This window comes from Phragmites australis, chromosome 13 (assembly GCF_958298935.1).
Source record: "Phragmites australis chromosome 13, lpPhrAust1.1, whole genome shotgun sequence".
NCBI lineage: Eukaryota > Viridiplantae > Streptophyta > Magnoliopsida > Poales > Poaceae > Phragmites > Phragmites australis.
Genome location: NC_084933.1, coordinates 15,158,808 through 15,175,741, shown reverse-complemented (window position 1 = coordinate 15,175,741; position 16,934 = coordinate 15,158,808). Strand labels below are relative to the sequence as shown.

The following is a 16,934-nucleotide window of genomic DNA, read 5'->3' as shown; positions in this document are numbered from 1 at the left end:
ACAGTACATGTGCCTTTTTTTGTTTTTTTCTCCGTGATTCGTCAATCTTACACAAGAAGTCAAGTTTAGCCTTGAAATCATATATGCTTCTATGTCACCAACTTCTCCATATGTGTGTGTTTCCTAGAAATTTTCAATATTTTTTAGCATGTTTCCTTGGGGGTTCACTATTCCACAAGAAGGGGTTTCCACCAAATATTTTCCCAATCTTCAGAAGTGCTTACATGAGGAGGCAAGAAATTCCAGCAATCATCTTAAAGAAAAAATAAAGAAAACACAAACAGACAAATCCTAGCAATGTTTCCGTAGTAGGGCTCAACAGTCAACACACTTCATATTGATCGACATGGACCGTATCAATCTGAAAAACAAAGATGTCTTCTACTAACAAAAAACCAACAAACAATGCAGCTAAGGCAAACAAAAGAAAGTGTACATGAAGATGAAGTACAATTTAGATTTTACGAGGCCAGTATCACAAGAAAAAAAACTATCTGTAAAACTTTGTAACAATCAAGCTACCGTTGCCGTACACGACAAATGGACAACGCATTGTCGCATTCTGTTAAACAAGACATGTATCAGAGACTCAGGAGGACCAACGATCATTGGAGATTGTTTTGGCTGTGCTCTTCAGGATTCTGCCTCTTCCTCATCGTCCGCAGGTGAGGCGGTATGCACCGGGTACCTCCACATGATGTCAGCCCAGGTGCTCTGCCCATCCGTCACTTCCTTCACCACCGAGGCCACCTCGTCGACCTCGACGCGTATCTGGTCCTTGCTGTCCCGATCCCGCACCGTCACATTTGTAGTGGAGTCAACCGTGATTGCCAGGGGGACACCGAGTTCGTCGGTCCTTGCGTAGCGCTTACCAATTGAATTACCTGCAACAAGACAGTGAACAAAGGTCACATTCACCATCCTTGTATTGCAGATTGTTTTTGCATGACTGTCCACTAGAGAGCATGGTACCATAAGAAGTATTTGAAATTTCAGATCCTCAAATGCAGTATGAGATCATAACCTATTTTCAAGAAAAAATTATGTGCTATGCTTCATTCAATCAAGATATATTGAAAAGAAAGGAGAGCAGGCACATTGAGTACTGCATCTAGAAAATAATACACTGAAGAGCACAAGGGAAATCAAAGTTTCGTGAGACAGCTATCTTGAGTTTCAGAAATATTTAAGAAATCTAGTATCTGGTTTAAGTAATTAAATTTGAACTAAAGAGTGTGCTATTTTCTCAAAGCATACAAGGTGGAATTTGGACCTCTATGCGACATTAGCAATTTAAAATAATAGACAAAATCATATGCTTCTCATCAATCTCATCTTCAAGAGTACAGCCAGTAGCAAAAGAACAAAAAAGATCAAAAGTCGAACTCAGATATAAGTGCTGAAATAGAAGATAGGCACAAGTCCACTTGGTTCAGTCATGTACCTGTGATGTCGATAATGTGTGAAATCCCTGCTGCTGTCAAGGCCTTTGAAATTTTCTTGGCAACAACATCAAATTTCTCAATCTTGACCAGTGGAAAGACAGTGCACTTTATTGGAGCAACAAGAGGGGGAAAACCAAAAACGTTTAGCTGCTCATCATCTGACTTGCCAGGCCTTTGGTAGAAGCAGTGCTCAAAAAGGCAGTATATAATGCGCCCAATCCCAAAGGATGGTTCAATGACAGAAGGAGTAAATTTCCTTTGGTGTTCTTTTTTCTTCTCGATGTTGATTGAAACCATGTTTTTCTTTATGGTGACATCCTTCCCAAGGGTGCACACCTTAAACTCAACCTCCCCTTTGGACTCCAAGGCAGCTTTCATATCCAATGCTTCAGTCTCACTCATGGCCTGTAAGAAGAAAAGTACATGAAGATCAACATCACAACAGCAACAGTAACACAATGTAGCCAACGTGGAAATGAAACTTACTTCCAATGCTTCGAGAACCATCTTTTGGTTCCCTTTGAAAGCAAGACCAAGCTCCTTTTTTGATGGGGTTATAACTAATTTCTGAATGTGCCGAAATGAAACTTATTGTAAGCAGAGCAGATAGTTTAAGAAATTGACCAAAACAGTACATCTGTAAAGCCATGGTAAAAATAGAGTGTACAATCGTAAACATGTACCGAAAAAGAAAACCTCACCTCCACTTCTCTGGGTTCTGCAAACTTTTCATGTGCTTCAAGTGGAACACCGCTTTTATCCTGTTCGATAACAAATTTAGAAAGGCCTAGTTTTATTATGATTATTATGTGCAAAAGAAGTAAAGAATAATTCACAAAGGAATGCTTCAATGCCAGTGATTTTTCTTTGGGCGTAAGAAGAAATAACACAAACAAAGTCATGTGCAAAAAAACACTTCATAAAGGATGTGTGCCAGTGATTTTTCTTTGGGTGCAGAAAAGAATGGTACAAATAAAGCAGAGCATTCAACTAAATTCAACGATTATTAATAAGCTCTAATGGTAAGCGCAGTAAAACAAAAGACTCCATCTTTCTCATGAAAGTAACTATTTGACCATTAAAAAAGTGGCAGGGGACTATTTGAAAAAGCGACTTTTTGAACAAGAAATGATCTACACCTTAGCGTGACAGTGGCATAGCTTTTTAGTAGTACAATATCAAGTACAGAAGCATTAGTGTATAATGAACAATCAACGAGCAATTCCAAGAGTGTAAGCATTCAATGCCGATACATACCGAGTGAGCACGCAAGTCATATGCAGACCTATCAGCAATTCCAACGCACTCAATCCACCCATAAGAGCACTCAATCTCTGCATCCCAGCAATCAGCAGCATAGTGGGCCATTTCATTTGGCAGATGCTGTCGGAAGCGTAGACGATCTTTGTCAATCCCAAGTTGTGTCAAGAAAAGGTAGACCCTTCCAATAAAGTAGCATAGAGTCTCATTGTTCACAGTTCCCTGCAAGTTGTTGCAAAATATACTAAGAGTCAGACAGCACTACTATAAGTTAAGAGAATGGTACCAGTAGTAGCAGAGCGCTTCAATAAGCAACTAACATATTGTCATAATAACATCTAAAATAGAAGTATCTGATATATTACCTCAGATACAGCATCTCCAAGTTTAAGTCTTGTGGCTGACCTTCCTGTCAGCTGCTCTTCTCTTGGAAACATCAAGAACTCCAGATCAGAAACATCACCAAACTTTGGGTGGGATTTGTCCTCCGGGTCCACAAAGTGCTCAATTTCCGCTAAAGTAAATTCACGGACTCTCAGAAGGCCTTGACGGGGAGATATCTAATGAAAGAAGTTAATTTCAGTTCAAAGAGTAATTAGGTACGACCCTACAGTTACACCTAATTAATGCTCGCGTTTCCACTTTACTAATCCAGTTTATCTCAACAGAAACCTGATTTTAAAAATGTTTTTGTCTGTTGAATCTGGATTAGTAATGACATTAAATGTACCACTACCAAACATGAACAATACAAGTAATGGTAGTCTTTCATGTGTCTCATCAAATTATAGATTGCAATATGTTAATAAGTAGAAAATCTAAATACTAGGAAAGATGCTAATAAGTACAGGGGATGAACAGAAGGTTAGCAAAGTCATGCCTCATTCCTGAAGGCCTGACCAATTTGGGCTGCGGCGAAGGGTAGCTTGTTGCCATTGTAGTAATACAAGTCTTTGAAGTTCACAAAGATACCTTGTGCTGTCTCTGGCCTCATATACCTGCAAAATCAAGGAAGCACATAAGCTCAAACTAGATTGAATGAAGTGGAATATGCTGAGCTGTTATTGTCTCACCCTGGGCTCAAACCTGACGGTCCAATGGAAGTCTGAAACATGAGATTGAAAGGGTATGGATCTGACAATGGGTTCTTGGTGTCAGGAGCAACAATCCCATACTCCTTAATCTTAGCACCCAATTGTTCTGCAGAGAGATCATCCAAGATAGCAAGAATTCTGTTGTATTCTTCCGCCTTCTCTGGTGTCAATGTGTTGTCCCTCTCAAGCTTATCCTTACAGAAGTCCTTGAGCAAGTGATCAGCACGGTAGCAGTTGCCTGTCTTTTCATCCTTAACCATTAAGTCTGTAAATTTCTCCACATGACCAGAGGCTTTCAAGACAACTTCTGGTGTCACACAAGGACAGTCAACCTCAAGCATCCCCTCCTCCAATACAAAATGCTAAGAAGAAAGATGCACAGTAGATGGTAAGTAATGATCTATGTGAAAATACTACATGTACTGAAAGATGATATAGCTAATAGGTATGGGGGCATATCAGGTGAGCATCTAACTTTTGAAACCTTGTGTTGTGAGCAACGCTCGATTTTGTTGCAAGCAACTTTTAGATATTACGGCAACATGTAAAAAGATGTTACAACTAAAGTCAAGTTTGTTGCAACATTTGTTTTTACTACTTGCAACAAAATAATAAAAATAAAAAACTGTTTGCAACAGTTTTTCAGTTTTCACAACTTAGGTGGTTTTCACCCGATATGCCCACAAAACATATTAGGCTATCCGGAAAAAGTCCAAATTACTCACATAAACTATTCCTAGTGTCCGGATAACCCCCGAACTTCAAATACTGGATCACAAAACCCCCTGGAGTGGTTTTTGCCACATGGCTACCACATCATCTCTCTCTCTCGCGCGCGCGCGCATGTGTTTTGGAACCGAGTTAGCTTGGGCACTGGCAGAGCTCGTCACATATAGCCTGAGTCATCCGGCCAGAGAGAGAGAGAACGATGGGAGGGAGAGAAAGGTAGAGAGAGGCTGACCGGAGGGAGGAGAGGCAGAGAGGCCAACCAAAGGGAGAGAGAGACCATATCAGCAAAAATGACATCGTGGGCTGCTGCGTCAGTGAAACCACCGCCACGTAAACAAAACCACCAAGAAAAACCACTTCAGGAAGTTATGTGATCCGGTATTTAAAGTTTAGGGGTTAAATAAATGATTTTAAAGTTCAGGGGGTTATCCGAACACTAGGAATAGTTTAGGGGGGTAATTTGGACTTTTTTCATATTTAAATGAAGGATGTTTCTACACATGTGAGATATATGCCTAAGCAGCATTCCGATCACCTATGAAACACAGATACTCGGATACGGCTCGGATACGTATCTGAGGAGTATCCGGCCGAAACTAATTAGGAAAAAATCAGATACCTGGAGAATACTTTGTAGATATGCGCGGATACAACCCGACCCACTTAAATCCCTAACCTGCTCTCGTGTCTCGCCCACTCGCAGTTGGAGCCACCACCCAATCTCGTGTCTCGCCCGCCGCCAGCATGCGAGCCGTCGCCGCTCTCGACCTTGCCGGCGGCCACCCGCGGATCCAGCCAGCAAATCCCCGCCCGCTCGCCCGCTCGACCACACGTCCACACCTCGCCGCCTCCAGCCGGCAGATTCCCGCTCAGCCACACCTCGCCACTCTCCAGTCGGCAGCAGCGCAACACACAAGGTGTTCTGGTGATGGGTGAGTAGCCATGCCCATGCGCCTCCACTCTCTAGCCGGTAGTGCCGAAGTGACTGACTCGCACCAGAGGGAGAGCACTAGAGCAGTGAATAACACGACCTGTTAATCAGTTAATCTACATACTTGTGTGCCTCCAGTCGATTTTTGCTACTTAATCAGTTAATCTACTTATCTACATGCTGAATTTGGACCTGAGGACCTCATTACTAAGTCATCGGCATTGTGTTTGTGAAGCAAAGTAACAGGCTAGCAGCAGTTGTGGGCTATGTGAGAACTTGTTATTTCCTTTTTTGCTACCTGTCAGAACATGATTGTCTATCCCTTTTGCTTATTCTACCAATGCTATTTGACTATATATATTTCTGCTACTTGTCACTGTGTTTCCTTCTGGATTGTTCCAGGTGAATAATAATTTGCTTCTAGTTGGCAACACAAACAAGGAAATCAATGTAAACTTCCGTGCCTTTTGCTCCCAAGTTGCACCAATTTATATGTTGTTGTTCGCTTTCCAATTTACATTCTGACACTATGTTGCTTGCTGCTTGGTCCTCTGATCATTTCTCTGTTGTTGGAAAACGAAGTATCTGTTCTTATTCTGGCATTTCTTTTGATATAGATGGTGTAACCAACTAGTTTGTTCAGCAGTACGCCAGTACATATTGTCATTATGATATTCACTTATTTGTATATGCAACCGCCTCCTTGTAGCTCTTCTCTTGATGGCAACTTCAAGCAATGGTGCTAATGCGCTCCATTGTGAGATTATATCATAGAGACCTAAACAAGGTGAAGGCAATAGTAGATGGAAATGCAATTTTTGTTCATTTGTTAGATTTAGTAGCTACACTAGAGTAGAAGCTCATTTGCTGAAGAAGGTGACCATGGATGAACTTAGCCAGATGAGGAGAGATGTTGCAAGAGCTAAGAAGAAGTGGAAAGATCAAAACCAAAACATGTGTCCTTGCCTAGTGGTGGTGGTGTTGCTTCATGCAGTAGCAATAAGAAGAGGGGGGCTCCATCTGCATTACAGAAAGCTTGGGCAATGGAGGGGCGCAATCATTTTGGATGCTCTAATGTAAGATTTTATTCCGGAGGCATGCAAGCAATACAATAAATATTCAATCAATTATATCCGCATGCCTACAATTTAATTATTCCTTGCTTATGCTAAATCTTTTTTTTTTTGTAATTTGCATAATCTCTTTCAATTTTGCAAGAAATCCATACCTTCAAGAAGCATTCACCTATGCTTACAGACATGACTTGCAGGGTTACAACAAGCTTAGGACTAGGCTGCTCAATATTGATATGTACAAAGAGCACATGGCATGAGAAAGGAGTGACAATTTATGCTGATGGCTGGTCCGATCCGCAGAGACGACCACTCATTAACTTTGTTGCCATATGTGATAGATCACCGATGTTCTTGAGGGCTAATAATTGTGAAGGCGAGATGAAGACAAAAGAATACATTGCTAAGAAGCTGAAATCTGTTATTGAAGAAGTGGGTTGACGGAATGTGGTACAAATCATCACCGACAATGTTGCAAATTGCAAAGGTGCAGGTATGATTCTGCAAGCTGAGTATAGTAACATATTTTGGACACCATGTGTTGTGCATACTCTCAATATTGCTTTGAAGAGTATTTGTGATCCTAAACCACCAAAGAATGATGAAGATGCATCTGTTTGGAGCAAACTTGAATTTATAAATCATGTTAAATCTGAGGCACAAATGATCAAGAATTTCATAATGAACCATGGCATGCGGCTTTCAATGTTTAATGAGTTTAGCCATTTGAAGTTACTTGCTATTGCTGAAACAAGGTTTGCCTCAGTTGTGTGTATGTTACAAAAGTTTGTCGAGATAAAGAGGCCTCTCCAAACCATGGTAATAAGTGAGCAATGGGATTACTGCAAAGATGATTCTCAAGTTTCCACTAATGTCAAAGAAAAGATACTCAATGAGCTGTGGTGGAAGAATGTGGAGTACATTCTTAAGATTACTCAACCTATCCATGAGATGATACGTTTAGCGGACACCGATACACCATATCTTCATCTGATTTATGAGATGTAGAATTCAATAATTGAGAAAGTGAAGAAAGAGATATATCTATGGGAAGGAAAGGAACAAAATGAGTGCGAGTTGTTCTCGGTTATTCATGAGATATTGGTTGCTAGGTGGACAAAAGGCAATAATCCACTCCATTGTTTGGCTCATTCACTCAATCTAAGATTACCTACTTATCTTACACTACTACTTATGTCTTCCACTAGTACTAGTTTTAAGTTTTAACCTTTTTCTAAATGTTAACATTGTAGATATTATAGCAAAAAGTGACTCGAAGGAGGTGTTGGCCATGTACCCCACACAAGGACAATACCATATCAAAAATGAGGATGATATGCTTCAAGAATTTCTTTCCCATATAAGAAGAATTGGCAAGAGTAAAAGAAGAGTACTCAAGATTCTCAAGTTTTTCTGATGAATTCAATTATTATGATTCAATCAATGATAGATGGGTTTGTTCTCCAATGACTTGGTGGACAAATCATGGACAATCTATCCCTCTATTGCAGAGTTTGGCCATCAAATTGGTTAGCAACCAGCCTCATATTCTTGTTGTGAGAGGAATTGGAGTACTTATAGCTTCATCCATAGCATCAAAAGGAACGCCTTAACTCCAAAGCGTGCTGAAGATTTGGTTTATGTGCACTCAAATTTGAGACATCTCTCAAGAAGAACATATGAATTTTTTGACTCTCTCAAGAACATATGCACTCAAATTTTCGCTCAAATCAAGGATGTGGGATGTGGGAGGAGATTCTTTTGACTCTCTAAATGGTTTAGGCATTCTTGAAGTTGTTGAACTCTCTCTTGATGAACCAGAGTTACAAGCTATGTCTTTTGAAGATGTGGATGGTGGTATTATGGAGGATGAAGGAAATAAGGATGAGGATGAAGAACCTACTACAGATAGCTAGTTGTTATACCCTTTAATATGTCCTACATTTGAGACTTTGAGTATGTTATGTAATAGAACTTAAGTAAAACATGCTACCTAGTTGTTAATTTGTTATGTCCTTTAATACGTTCTAAATTGAGACTTTTAAATTTTTAAGTATGTTATGTAATAGAATTTAAGTAGAATATGTGAGTAACTTATTTATATTTTTTTTAAATGTAAACGTATCCTCGTATCGGGTTTTTTTGGAAAAACGGTGTATCCCCGTATCCGTATCGGTGCTGCATAGCAGACCACCCATCCATCAAATTGGAAAGCTGCAACTTGAGGTTAGACCCCTTCTCCAAAACGTCGGACCATGGCATTAGTAGATGAGCACAGCACGAGCTCAAACGACACCTGAGAGCATAGCACGATTGGACGGCGTGGGTGAGAGCGGACCAGGAAGGGAGGTCAGCCAGCCAGCGTGGGTGACATCTAGGAGGCCAACCGATGCGGTGACCATGGAAGTCATCAAGAAGGTCCTCGTCGGCAGGGTAAACAAGTAGCTCATCTCCGAAATTCCAGCGCCATCTCCGTCGACCTCTGTAGCAAGCAGCTCGTCTCCCTCATTCCAGCGCCATCTCCGTTGGCCTCTGCAGCAAGCACGAGCGTCTCCTCCACCAATGCGGTGTATTGCAGCAACTCCTCCGCCAATTACGTTGCAAGGTCGCCGAAGTGGATGGAACTCGGTGCCTATTTGTCCTCACCGGGATCCATCCGCTGAAAGCCACCTTCCTGTGGCCCCCATGGCTGGCGCCCAAGGACCAAAGCTATGGCCTGCGGCGCCCGCCCAAGCCCATCCCCCATCAGTCGTGCAGTGAGTCCGCAAAATCGGAGGAGGCAGGGACCTACGTGTTGCTCACTGCCGCCTCTCCCACCCCCTTCAGCTCCTCGCAAGAAGAGACTTGGGGCATCTGGATTTGGGATGAAGAAGAAAGGATTCAGGAGGTAGAAGAAAGGAGCAAGGGCATAATGTTATTTTCACGTCTGAATTAATGGTCATCAGGCAGAAATGGCATAGAAGGGCAAGAAAAACTAAATTAATGGCATGTAAGGGAAATGTATTTTTTGAATGGCACATGAGGGAAATGTATAAGTTTCTGTGGCATAGGAGTTTTCTCAATATAGTATGGATCGCGAGCATCCTGAAGCTGAAGCTAATTATTGTATTAAATGAAGTCAGAACTGTACATAAACTACTGAAGAAAAAAAAAAGGGTCATTTTTAACTTGTAGACTAGGATGACTTTCTGTTAACCGTTTGCCACAACATGCATGCCTCCAAACCATACAAACAAAATGGCTTACATAATCTCAGACAACCCTCATAAAATGTTACAGCCAACCATGCCAGATTATGGATAAAAGAAAATAGAAGCCAACTGGAGAGATTAACAATAAGAGCAGAGACTAATCAGCAACCAATATATCACATTGAATAAAAGGGGCAGTAGGACACATTGAAGCACCACCACATGAATGCAATACTTCAGCATTTCACTGATGATGCCTATAGTTCAACATGCAAAACTTTCTGCAAAGCATCAGATCTTGTGAAGAAAAAGATTAAATTTGGTGAAAGCTCCAACTAGAAGCAAGAAAACTCCATACATTGCTACCAAACAAGTGTGACAAGTCTAAAAAATGACAGTATAGAGTAGTCATACCCGAACATACAAAGCTGCACTAAAATACTTCCTACTCCCACAGATAGAGATAAAAGGATCAAACAGTCAGGCATGTTATGCATAAAGTTCATAGCATATTACGAGGAAGTTTGTGCAACACAAAATAACAGCCAATTCAAAGGTAAAACACTACAGATCCCAATATCTTGATCCATAACCACTAAGTTTCTGATTTAGGCAGGTGTCGGTGATATGGGAACCAGAGGTTCCCGAGTCCCGAGGCCAGGACAGCGCAGTGCCACATGGCGCCATCCGGGAGGACCCAAGAAAAGCCAGATCCGGGAGAGGGTACTCAGGGCCAAGAACAGTTGGTCCCCGAGTACCCAGAGTTCCCCGAGGACCCGAGAAGAGCCAAGTCCGGGAGGGGGTGCTTGGGGCCAAGGACAGTTGGTCCCCGAGTACCCAGAGTTCCCCGAGGACCTAAGGAGCCCCTTGCCGGTGGACCCCGCAAGGACTCCACGGTGAGGTGTCGATCGGTGGGAGACCCGATGCTGCATTTAATGGGGACTCTACCGGTGGGAGCACTTCAGAGAAGGCAGCGAGGATAAGAGACAAAAAAACCTTGTAACAAAGATATCGAGAGAAAGACATTCCAAGAGCATTTATAACACACTAGACACACAGGAGTAGGGTATTACGTCTCCGTGCGGCCCGAACCTGTCTAAATCCCTTGTGCATTTACTCCTATTAGCCGACGATCATTCGCCCCGCCTAGGTCCAACACACTCGCATTAACCCCACGTACGAGGTAGATTCAGGACCAGCCCCCCGGCCGAATCTCAAAGAGGGTCCCTCAGAATCCCCGCTTGCGGTGTTTATCCACCGACAGCTGACGCGCCAGGTAGGGGGTTGCATCCCTGAATCCGCCTCGTTTTTTGCATGAAAAATGGCGGACGGACATCGTCTTCAGCGCACTGACTCAAACTCGAGCGAAGAAGTGGAAAACGAGGCCCAGGGGGCCCCAGCTCCTGCTGGTCCTCAGCAGCGTCAGCTGTCGGCCCGTACGGCGCGTCCCTACATCGGGGACGACGACGCCGAACCCAGTAGGGCCGCGGCCGCCGCGGGCGGGCCGCCAAACCCGCAACAAGCGGCAATCGTCCCTGCCACAAGGTCGGCATCCGGACAACGTCGGGCGCCGTTACAGCATAAACTCAACTTCGGTGACGCCAGCCCTGGGAGTGCTTTGCTTGCGGCGCAAACACTCATTAGGCACCCACCTGTCCAGGCAGCGGGGTAAACACCAAAGGGCCGTTGGCTGCGGGAGGTGGTCGACTTGGTGGGCACGGCTCACCGGCAAGTACTTGCCCAAAGTTCCCGTGCCACCTCCCTCCACGGTGCAACAAGAGCCGGAGCATCTTCGGGTGGCGGCAGAACCGGCCGGGGGGGCTCCAGGCGAAGTGTCGCCCCCTAGTCACAACGAGAGCTCAGGACCTCCGCTTGCACCTCAACGAGCGGAGGGCCGTCGAGGATGCGCGCGTCACCCTCGAGCATAGCCGAGAGTCCCGGTGCGAGGCCAAGGCGGAGGACCAAGCTTCCTCTATGCCGGCCCGCGACCGCCGGGGTTCCTCGGCGCGCCGGCGTTCACCCCCCAAAGGCACAGCCGATGCCGGGGGATACGGCACGGGCTGCCGGGTGTTCACCAGTGAGCTCCGCCGGGTCAACTGGCCCACGAAGTTCCGGTCCGAACTACCGGAGAAGTACGACGGGTCCATCGACCCCGTCGAGTTCCTCCAAATCTACACCACCGCCGTCCAAGCGGCGGACGGGAACGAAAAGGTAATGGTCAACTACTTCCACGTGGCCTTGAGGGGCTCTGCCCGCTCTTGGCTTATGAACTTACCCCCAGGCTCTATTTGCTCCTGGGATAATTTGTGCCACCAGTTTGTGGCAAACTTTCAGAGCACTTTCGCGTGCCCCGGCCTGGAGTGCGACCTCCATGCCGTCAAGCAGCGGGAGGGAGAGACGCTGAGGCAATTCATACGGCGTTTCAGCCAGATCCGCAACACCATCCCGCGGATCACCCCCCACGCCATCATTGTCGCCTTCCGGCAGGGCGTCCGCGACGAGCGGATGCTCGAAAAGCTAGGCACGCACGAGGTCGAGACCACCGCGGAGCTTTTCGCGCTGGACGACAAGTGCGCCAAGGCGGCGGAAGCTCGGGCGCGGCATGTTCCGCAAGGCCCCTCAAGTGGTCGGAGACCCCGATCACCTTCAGTCAGGCGGACCATCCCGCGAGTATTGCAGAGGTGGGGCGACTTCCTCTGGTAGTGTCCCCCACCATCTGCAATGTGAAGGTCAGCCGGGTGCTGATCGACAGGGGTGCAGGCCTGAACCTCCTGTCCCAGGAGGCGTTTAAGAAGCTGCAGGTGCCTCCGAAGCGCCTAAAGCCGTCCCTCCCCTTTTATGGGGTGACGCCGGGACACACCCTACCCCTCGGGCAGATCGAGCTGCCCGTCACCTTCGGAAGCCAGGACAATTTCTGGACGGCAGAAGGCAGAGAGAATAAGAGACAAAAAACCTTGTAACACAGAGATCCAGAGAAAGGTATTCCAAGAGCATTTATAACACACTAGACACACAGGAGCAGGGTATTACGCCTCCGTGCGGCCCGAACCTGTCTAAATCCCTTGTGCATTTACTCCTATTAGCCGACGATCATTCGCTCCGCCTAGGTCCAACACACTCGCATTAACCCCACGTACGAGGTAGATTCAAGACTAGCCCCCCGGCCAAATCTCAAAGGGGGTCCCTTAGGATCCCCGCTTGCGGTGTTCATCCACCGACAGCAAGTGAAATGGTAAATTGCCTAAAATCTCGAGGGTGACATACATATGCATGTGGTATTTGAGAGTCCTGGCAACTACTTTGTCATCAACATGTACATACGCAACAACACTACAGCTTCCACAAAATTGCCAAAATAAACTAAAATTGAGCATCCAAGTGCCAACTGAGATGACATGCTAGAAGGCATATTGGAACCCAAAACTACAAAATTGCACAAATGTTTTACAAAAATTTGCACATAAACAAGCTACATGGACAGCCCGCTCACACCGAGATTATCAAAGAAACCATTAAAGCACCTAACAAAATACAACAGGTTCGTCCAGAAAGTTTACACATAGGCCCAAGGAAGTCTAGCTCCAGGCCTTCAGTAGCTGCACTACGCATATGACACATCACCAATCTATACTAGTCCTTTTAGTTTGTAGATAATAACAAAACAACTTAACATCAAACCATACACAGCACAGCCGAAATTGAGTGGCCAGTACCCACATTTGCCACAATTTATAACCAAGAAAGAAGGAATTGGAGCTGCCCCCTAATCTTCTACAATTCAAGAAACCAAACTAATTCTTCTAATCCACAAACTGACGAAACCAGAGTAATTCCTACAGTTTACAATCCACGAAATAAGCATAGTTTTGGTCAGAGCATTCAGTAGCCACCTTTCACCAAAAGGTAGCCAATTTAAGCAATCAGCTCATACCACACCGCACGACATGTCGACGTGGTACAAACACAAATCCAACACGCCACATCAACGAACTACACTAAGCCTCACTATATGCGAATAAAGGGCCATCCTTTCTTGGTCAGACCAGTGCAAGTAGGATCAAAATTCAGCACCAGCGGCTCGCCTCGCAGTCTCTTTCGCCTCAATCCAGCAGTAGCACCAAAATGGCAGCAAAATGCACCGCATTTGCCTCGAACCCCCCACCCAGCCTACAACGCAACGAGCCCTTGGAAAGTAGTCGGAGTGCTAGCCAGGTAGGCATCTGCAGGCTACTAGTACCTGGCGCCAGAAGGCGAGGACGTTGGCCTTGACGGCGCACCCGGGCGGCCCGTAGTCGTAGAGCCCCGCGACGCCGCCGTAGATCTTGAAGGAGGGCACGAAGAAGAGCCGCCGCTCCAGCGTGTTGGTTACCGCGGCGCGGAACGCCTCCCGGGTCATCGTCTTCCCCGCCGACGCCAACGCAGCCATGGACTGGGTCGCGGTGGGGGGGGGGGGGCGCTAGCGTTTTGGGAGGGCGGAGGAGGAGGTGAGGTTTTGCGAGCGGCGCGCGAGGGAGAGGAGGGCGAGGACGCGGCGGAGCAGGAGATGGGGGCGGGCGGGTAGTGAGGCCGACGTGCGGGGCCCGCCAGTCGGTGGCGCAGTTATTTCGACGAGGAAGAGGGTCCGTGCCGCCGGGCCCACGGAACGGAAGATATTTGCCGGTGCTTTCGTCATAACGGGCTGGATTTCAAGGCCCGTTTCATAAGTAGAGCGGAAGGCCCGTTCCAATACTTGATCAGTGGAGCGGTTAAAGGTGGAAGCCCATTACGAATTAGAGATACGGTGGGTTCAGAAATTCCTAGATTGAATTGAAGTGCTTCTTGGACAAAGATTTGAAGTGCTTCTTAGGGTTTTCGCGGTTATTGTCATATGATGCTCTGCGCTTTCCCCTCTCTCTCGTTTTTTGTTTTTGATGTTCTACGATTAGACAACTCTTCCAAAATTACAAGGAAATGATATTGTTCTGTTCAAAGAAATAGAAGGAAATGAATGGTCTCAAAAACAGCACACAATACCTCCTGAGGCCATAATTTAGAAAATAACTGAAAGATGGAAGTAAATGAGAACAAAGCAGGTCATTCTAGTTCAATTCAGGTACTAGGCCCGTGCCGATGACAGGGTGGGTGATGCCGAGAATGAGGACGACAACTATAGTATCTTCATGGACGGCTAGTATAGAATCGCCTAGACTTCGGAAGGTGGAGAGAGAGAGCATATGGACCACTAAGAGAGCAAAATTGTTGCAATGGAGAGGGGACTCCAGACAGACAACCTGTGACCTCAAGCCCCCCTCCCTCTTCCCTAACAAGATGTTTTCCCTTTTAAAACATTCTTTATCCTAGTCACTTTTGCTATCTAAATGATGTACATACATCAAAACCAAGCTATGATAGGATAAAAGGTACAAAGAGGACAACACACAGAGGAAAGAAAATAACATTGGAGCTAAGTGCCCATCCCCAAAGGTGTCCTCCATACAACGGGTGGTATAAAAAGTAATGTAAAAAATAGTGATAGAAACAGGGCTTAGAAATAAACATGGTACCGTTAGAGGCTTATGAAAAATCACTTCATATGGTTATATTTTTAGCAATTTTTACTAAGAAATTATTATAAAAAGTAATCCTAAAACATATATATTGAAGTCAATGGCGGAGGCACCAATATGACGAGCTATGGCACCCATGTGCCCTTGATTCTTGAGGTCTATTCATCTCCATAGACTGCACACTCGAGGCCTTGATTAGTCGATCTCTTGCTTGTGGCACGCGGAGCCACGGAGAGCACGATAGGACCTAGGCTGCGCCGGTGCCAACGCGCAGCTCAGCGGCTGGCACAGGTAGTAATGTAGACAGATAACCTCTAGAGTTTAGGCCTTGAGAGACAACCTCCTTGGTACCAATCCTTAAATGTCACTGTTCATGAATGAATCTATTTGATATTATACTCTCAAATACATTTTTTCATATCTCAAACACATATCTTATCGTGGTCCCCGTAAGAGCAATGGTATACGCACTAACCTTCTCTTTTAAGAAAAGTAGAACAAAATACTCATTCACTAGATTTGTTGGAATATATATGATTCTGCGACAGCTGAATGTTTGGAAAATTCTCAGCCTGTGTCTCTGACAATGTGGATCCTAAACCACCGATTCAGGCCACGCCAAACAGCTTCCCTTCACGGGCGAGATTTCCGTCGTGAATCCTAAGGTCATTTCCTTCACGATTTCCTTCACAATGGGATTCTCAGAGTCATTCCCTTCAGGACGGGATTCTCTCTCCTTTCCCTTCGCGATTCCTCTAGAAGGGAATCTGTTGAAGATGAGAGAAAATAAAGGAAATAGGAACGAGAAAGAGAATCGGAAAATGAACAAAATGAAAAAAATATGGTTAGAGATGATCTCATAGAGACAATGCAAGGAGTGACATGTAAGGGATTTGAAATATTGCGGTTGACAGAAAAGTAATCCCCGCACCTGCCATATCTATCCATCACCTAGTTGTTTGCTATACAAACGTAGTACATACGAAAGGCACGTCCATTAGGTTTTTTTGCGAGTAAAGAGGATGCTTTATTAGTTATATGAGCAACTAATTGTTCGAGGCACGCTGACGATCGACCAAGCCATACTACATTATGATAAAGACGTTTCGTTTGATCTTGGTATGAATCTTTCGTTTGATAAAGCCATACTACATTATGCTGGCCACGTCCATCAGTTGATCTTGGTATGAATCTTGATACGTGCATGCATGATGCATACATACATTAAGCCTGAAGGAAGGAATCTTGATCGTTGAGATCGACGTTAAACTTTACTCCATCAGTTAACGGAAAGACAGTAGCTTAGAATAGATAATAGATTCACTGCTCATGTTTGGCGCAAAGTTAACTGGTTCCATGCACATGGCGCATATGAATGCGTGGTGCATAAGTTCGTGCGTGATGTCAGCTATACGACATACAAGAGCTGATTAGGATCCATGCATGTCATGTGTGTTCCAATGCGAAACAAGCCAAAGTTTCTTGCTAGATGGATAGAGAACCTTATCTTATCTTTCTTTCCTCAAAAAAAAAACTTGTCTTCTCTTTCCCTTCCTTGGCCCTTGCTCTGAGGGATGTTCCAAATCCTTTGTCCTGTTGCATGCTACAACTCTCTCCAGAGGCCACCACAGGTTGAGGCAGATGTGTGCAGGTTTCTTGAAAAAT

At 45.0% G+C, this 16,934-nt stretch overlaps 1 protein-coding gene across 1 annotated transcript; it reads right to left on the bottom strand.

The window, feature by feature from the left end:
• Positions 1-309: 309 nt before the first annotated feature.
• Positions 310-14,306, bottom strand: LOC133889011 (glycine--tRNA ligase, mitochondrial 1-like). Its single transcript, XM_062329438.1, has 9 exons — positions 13,961-14,306; positions 3,779-4,161; positions 3,586-3,703; positions 3,071-3,265; positions 2,703-2,927; positions 2,147-2,206; positions 1,932-2,012; positions 1,445-1,850; positions 310-884 (listed from the first exon to the last, which is right to left on the bottom strand). The coding sequence occupies exons 1-9, from the start codon at positions 14,147-14,149 to the stop codon at positions 634-636; spliced, it is 1,908 nt and encodes a 635-aa protein (XP_062185422.1). The 5' UTR covers positions 14,150-14,306; the 3' UTR covers positions 310-633.
• Positions 14,307-16,934: the final 2,628 nt, after the last annotated feature.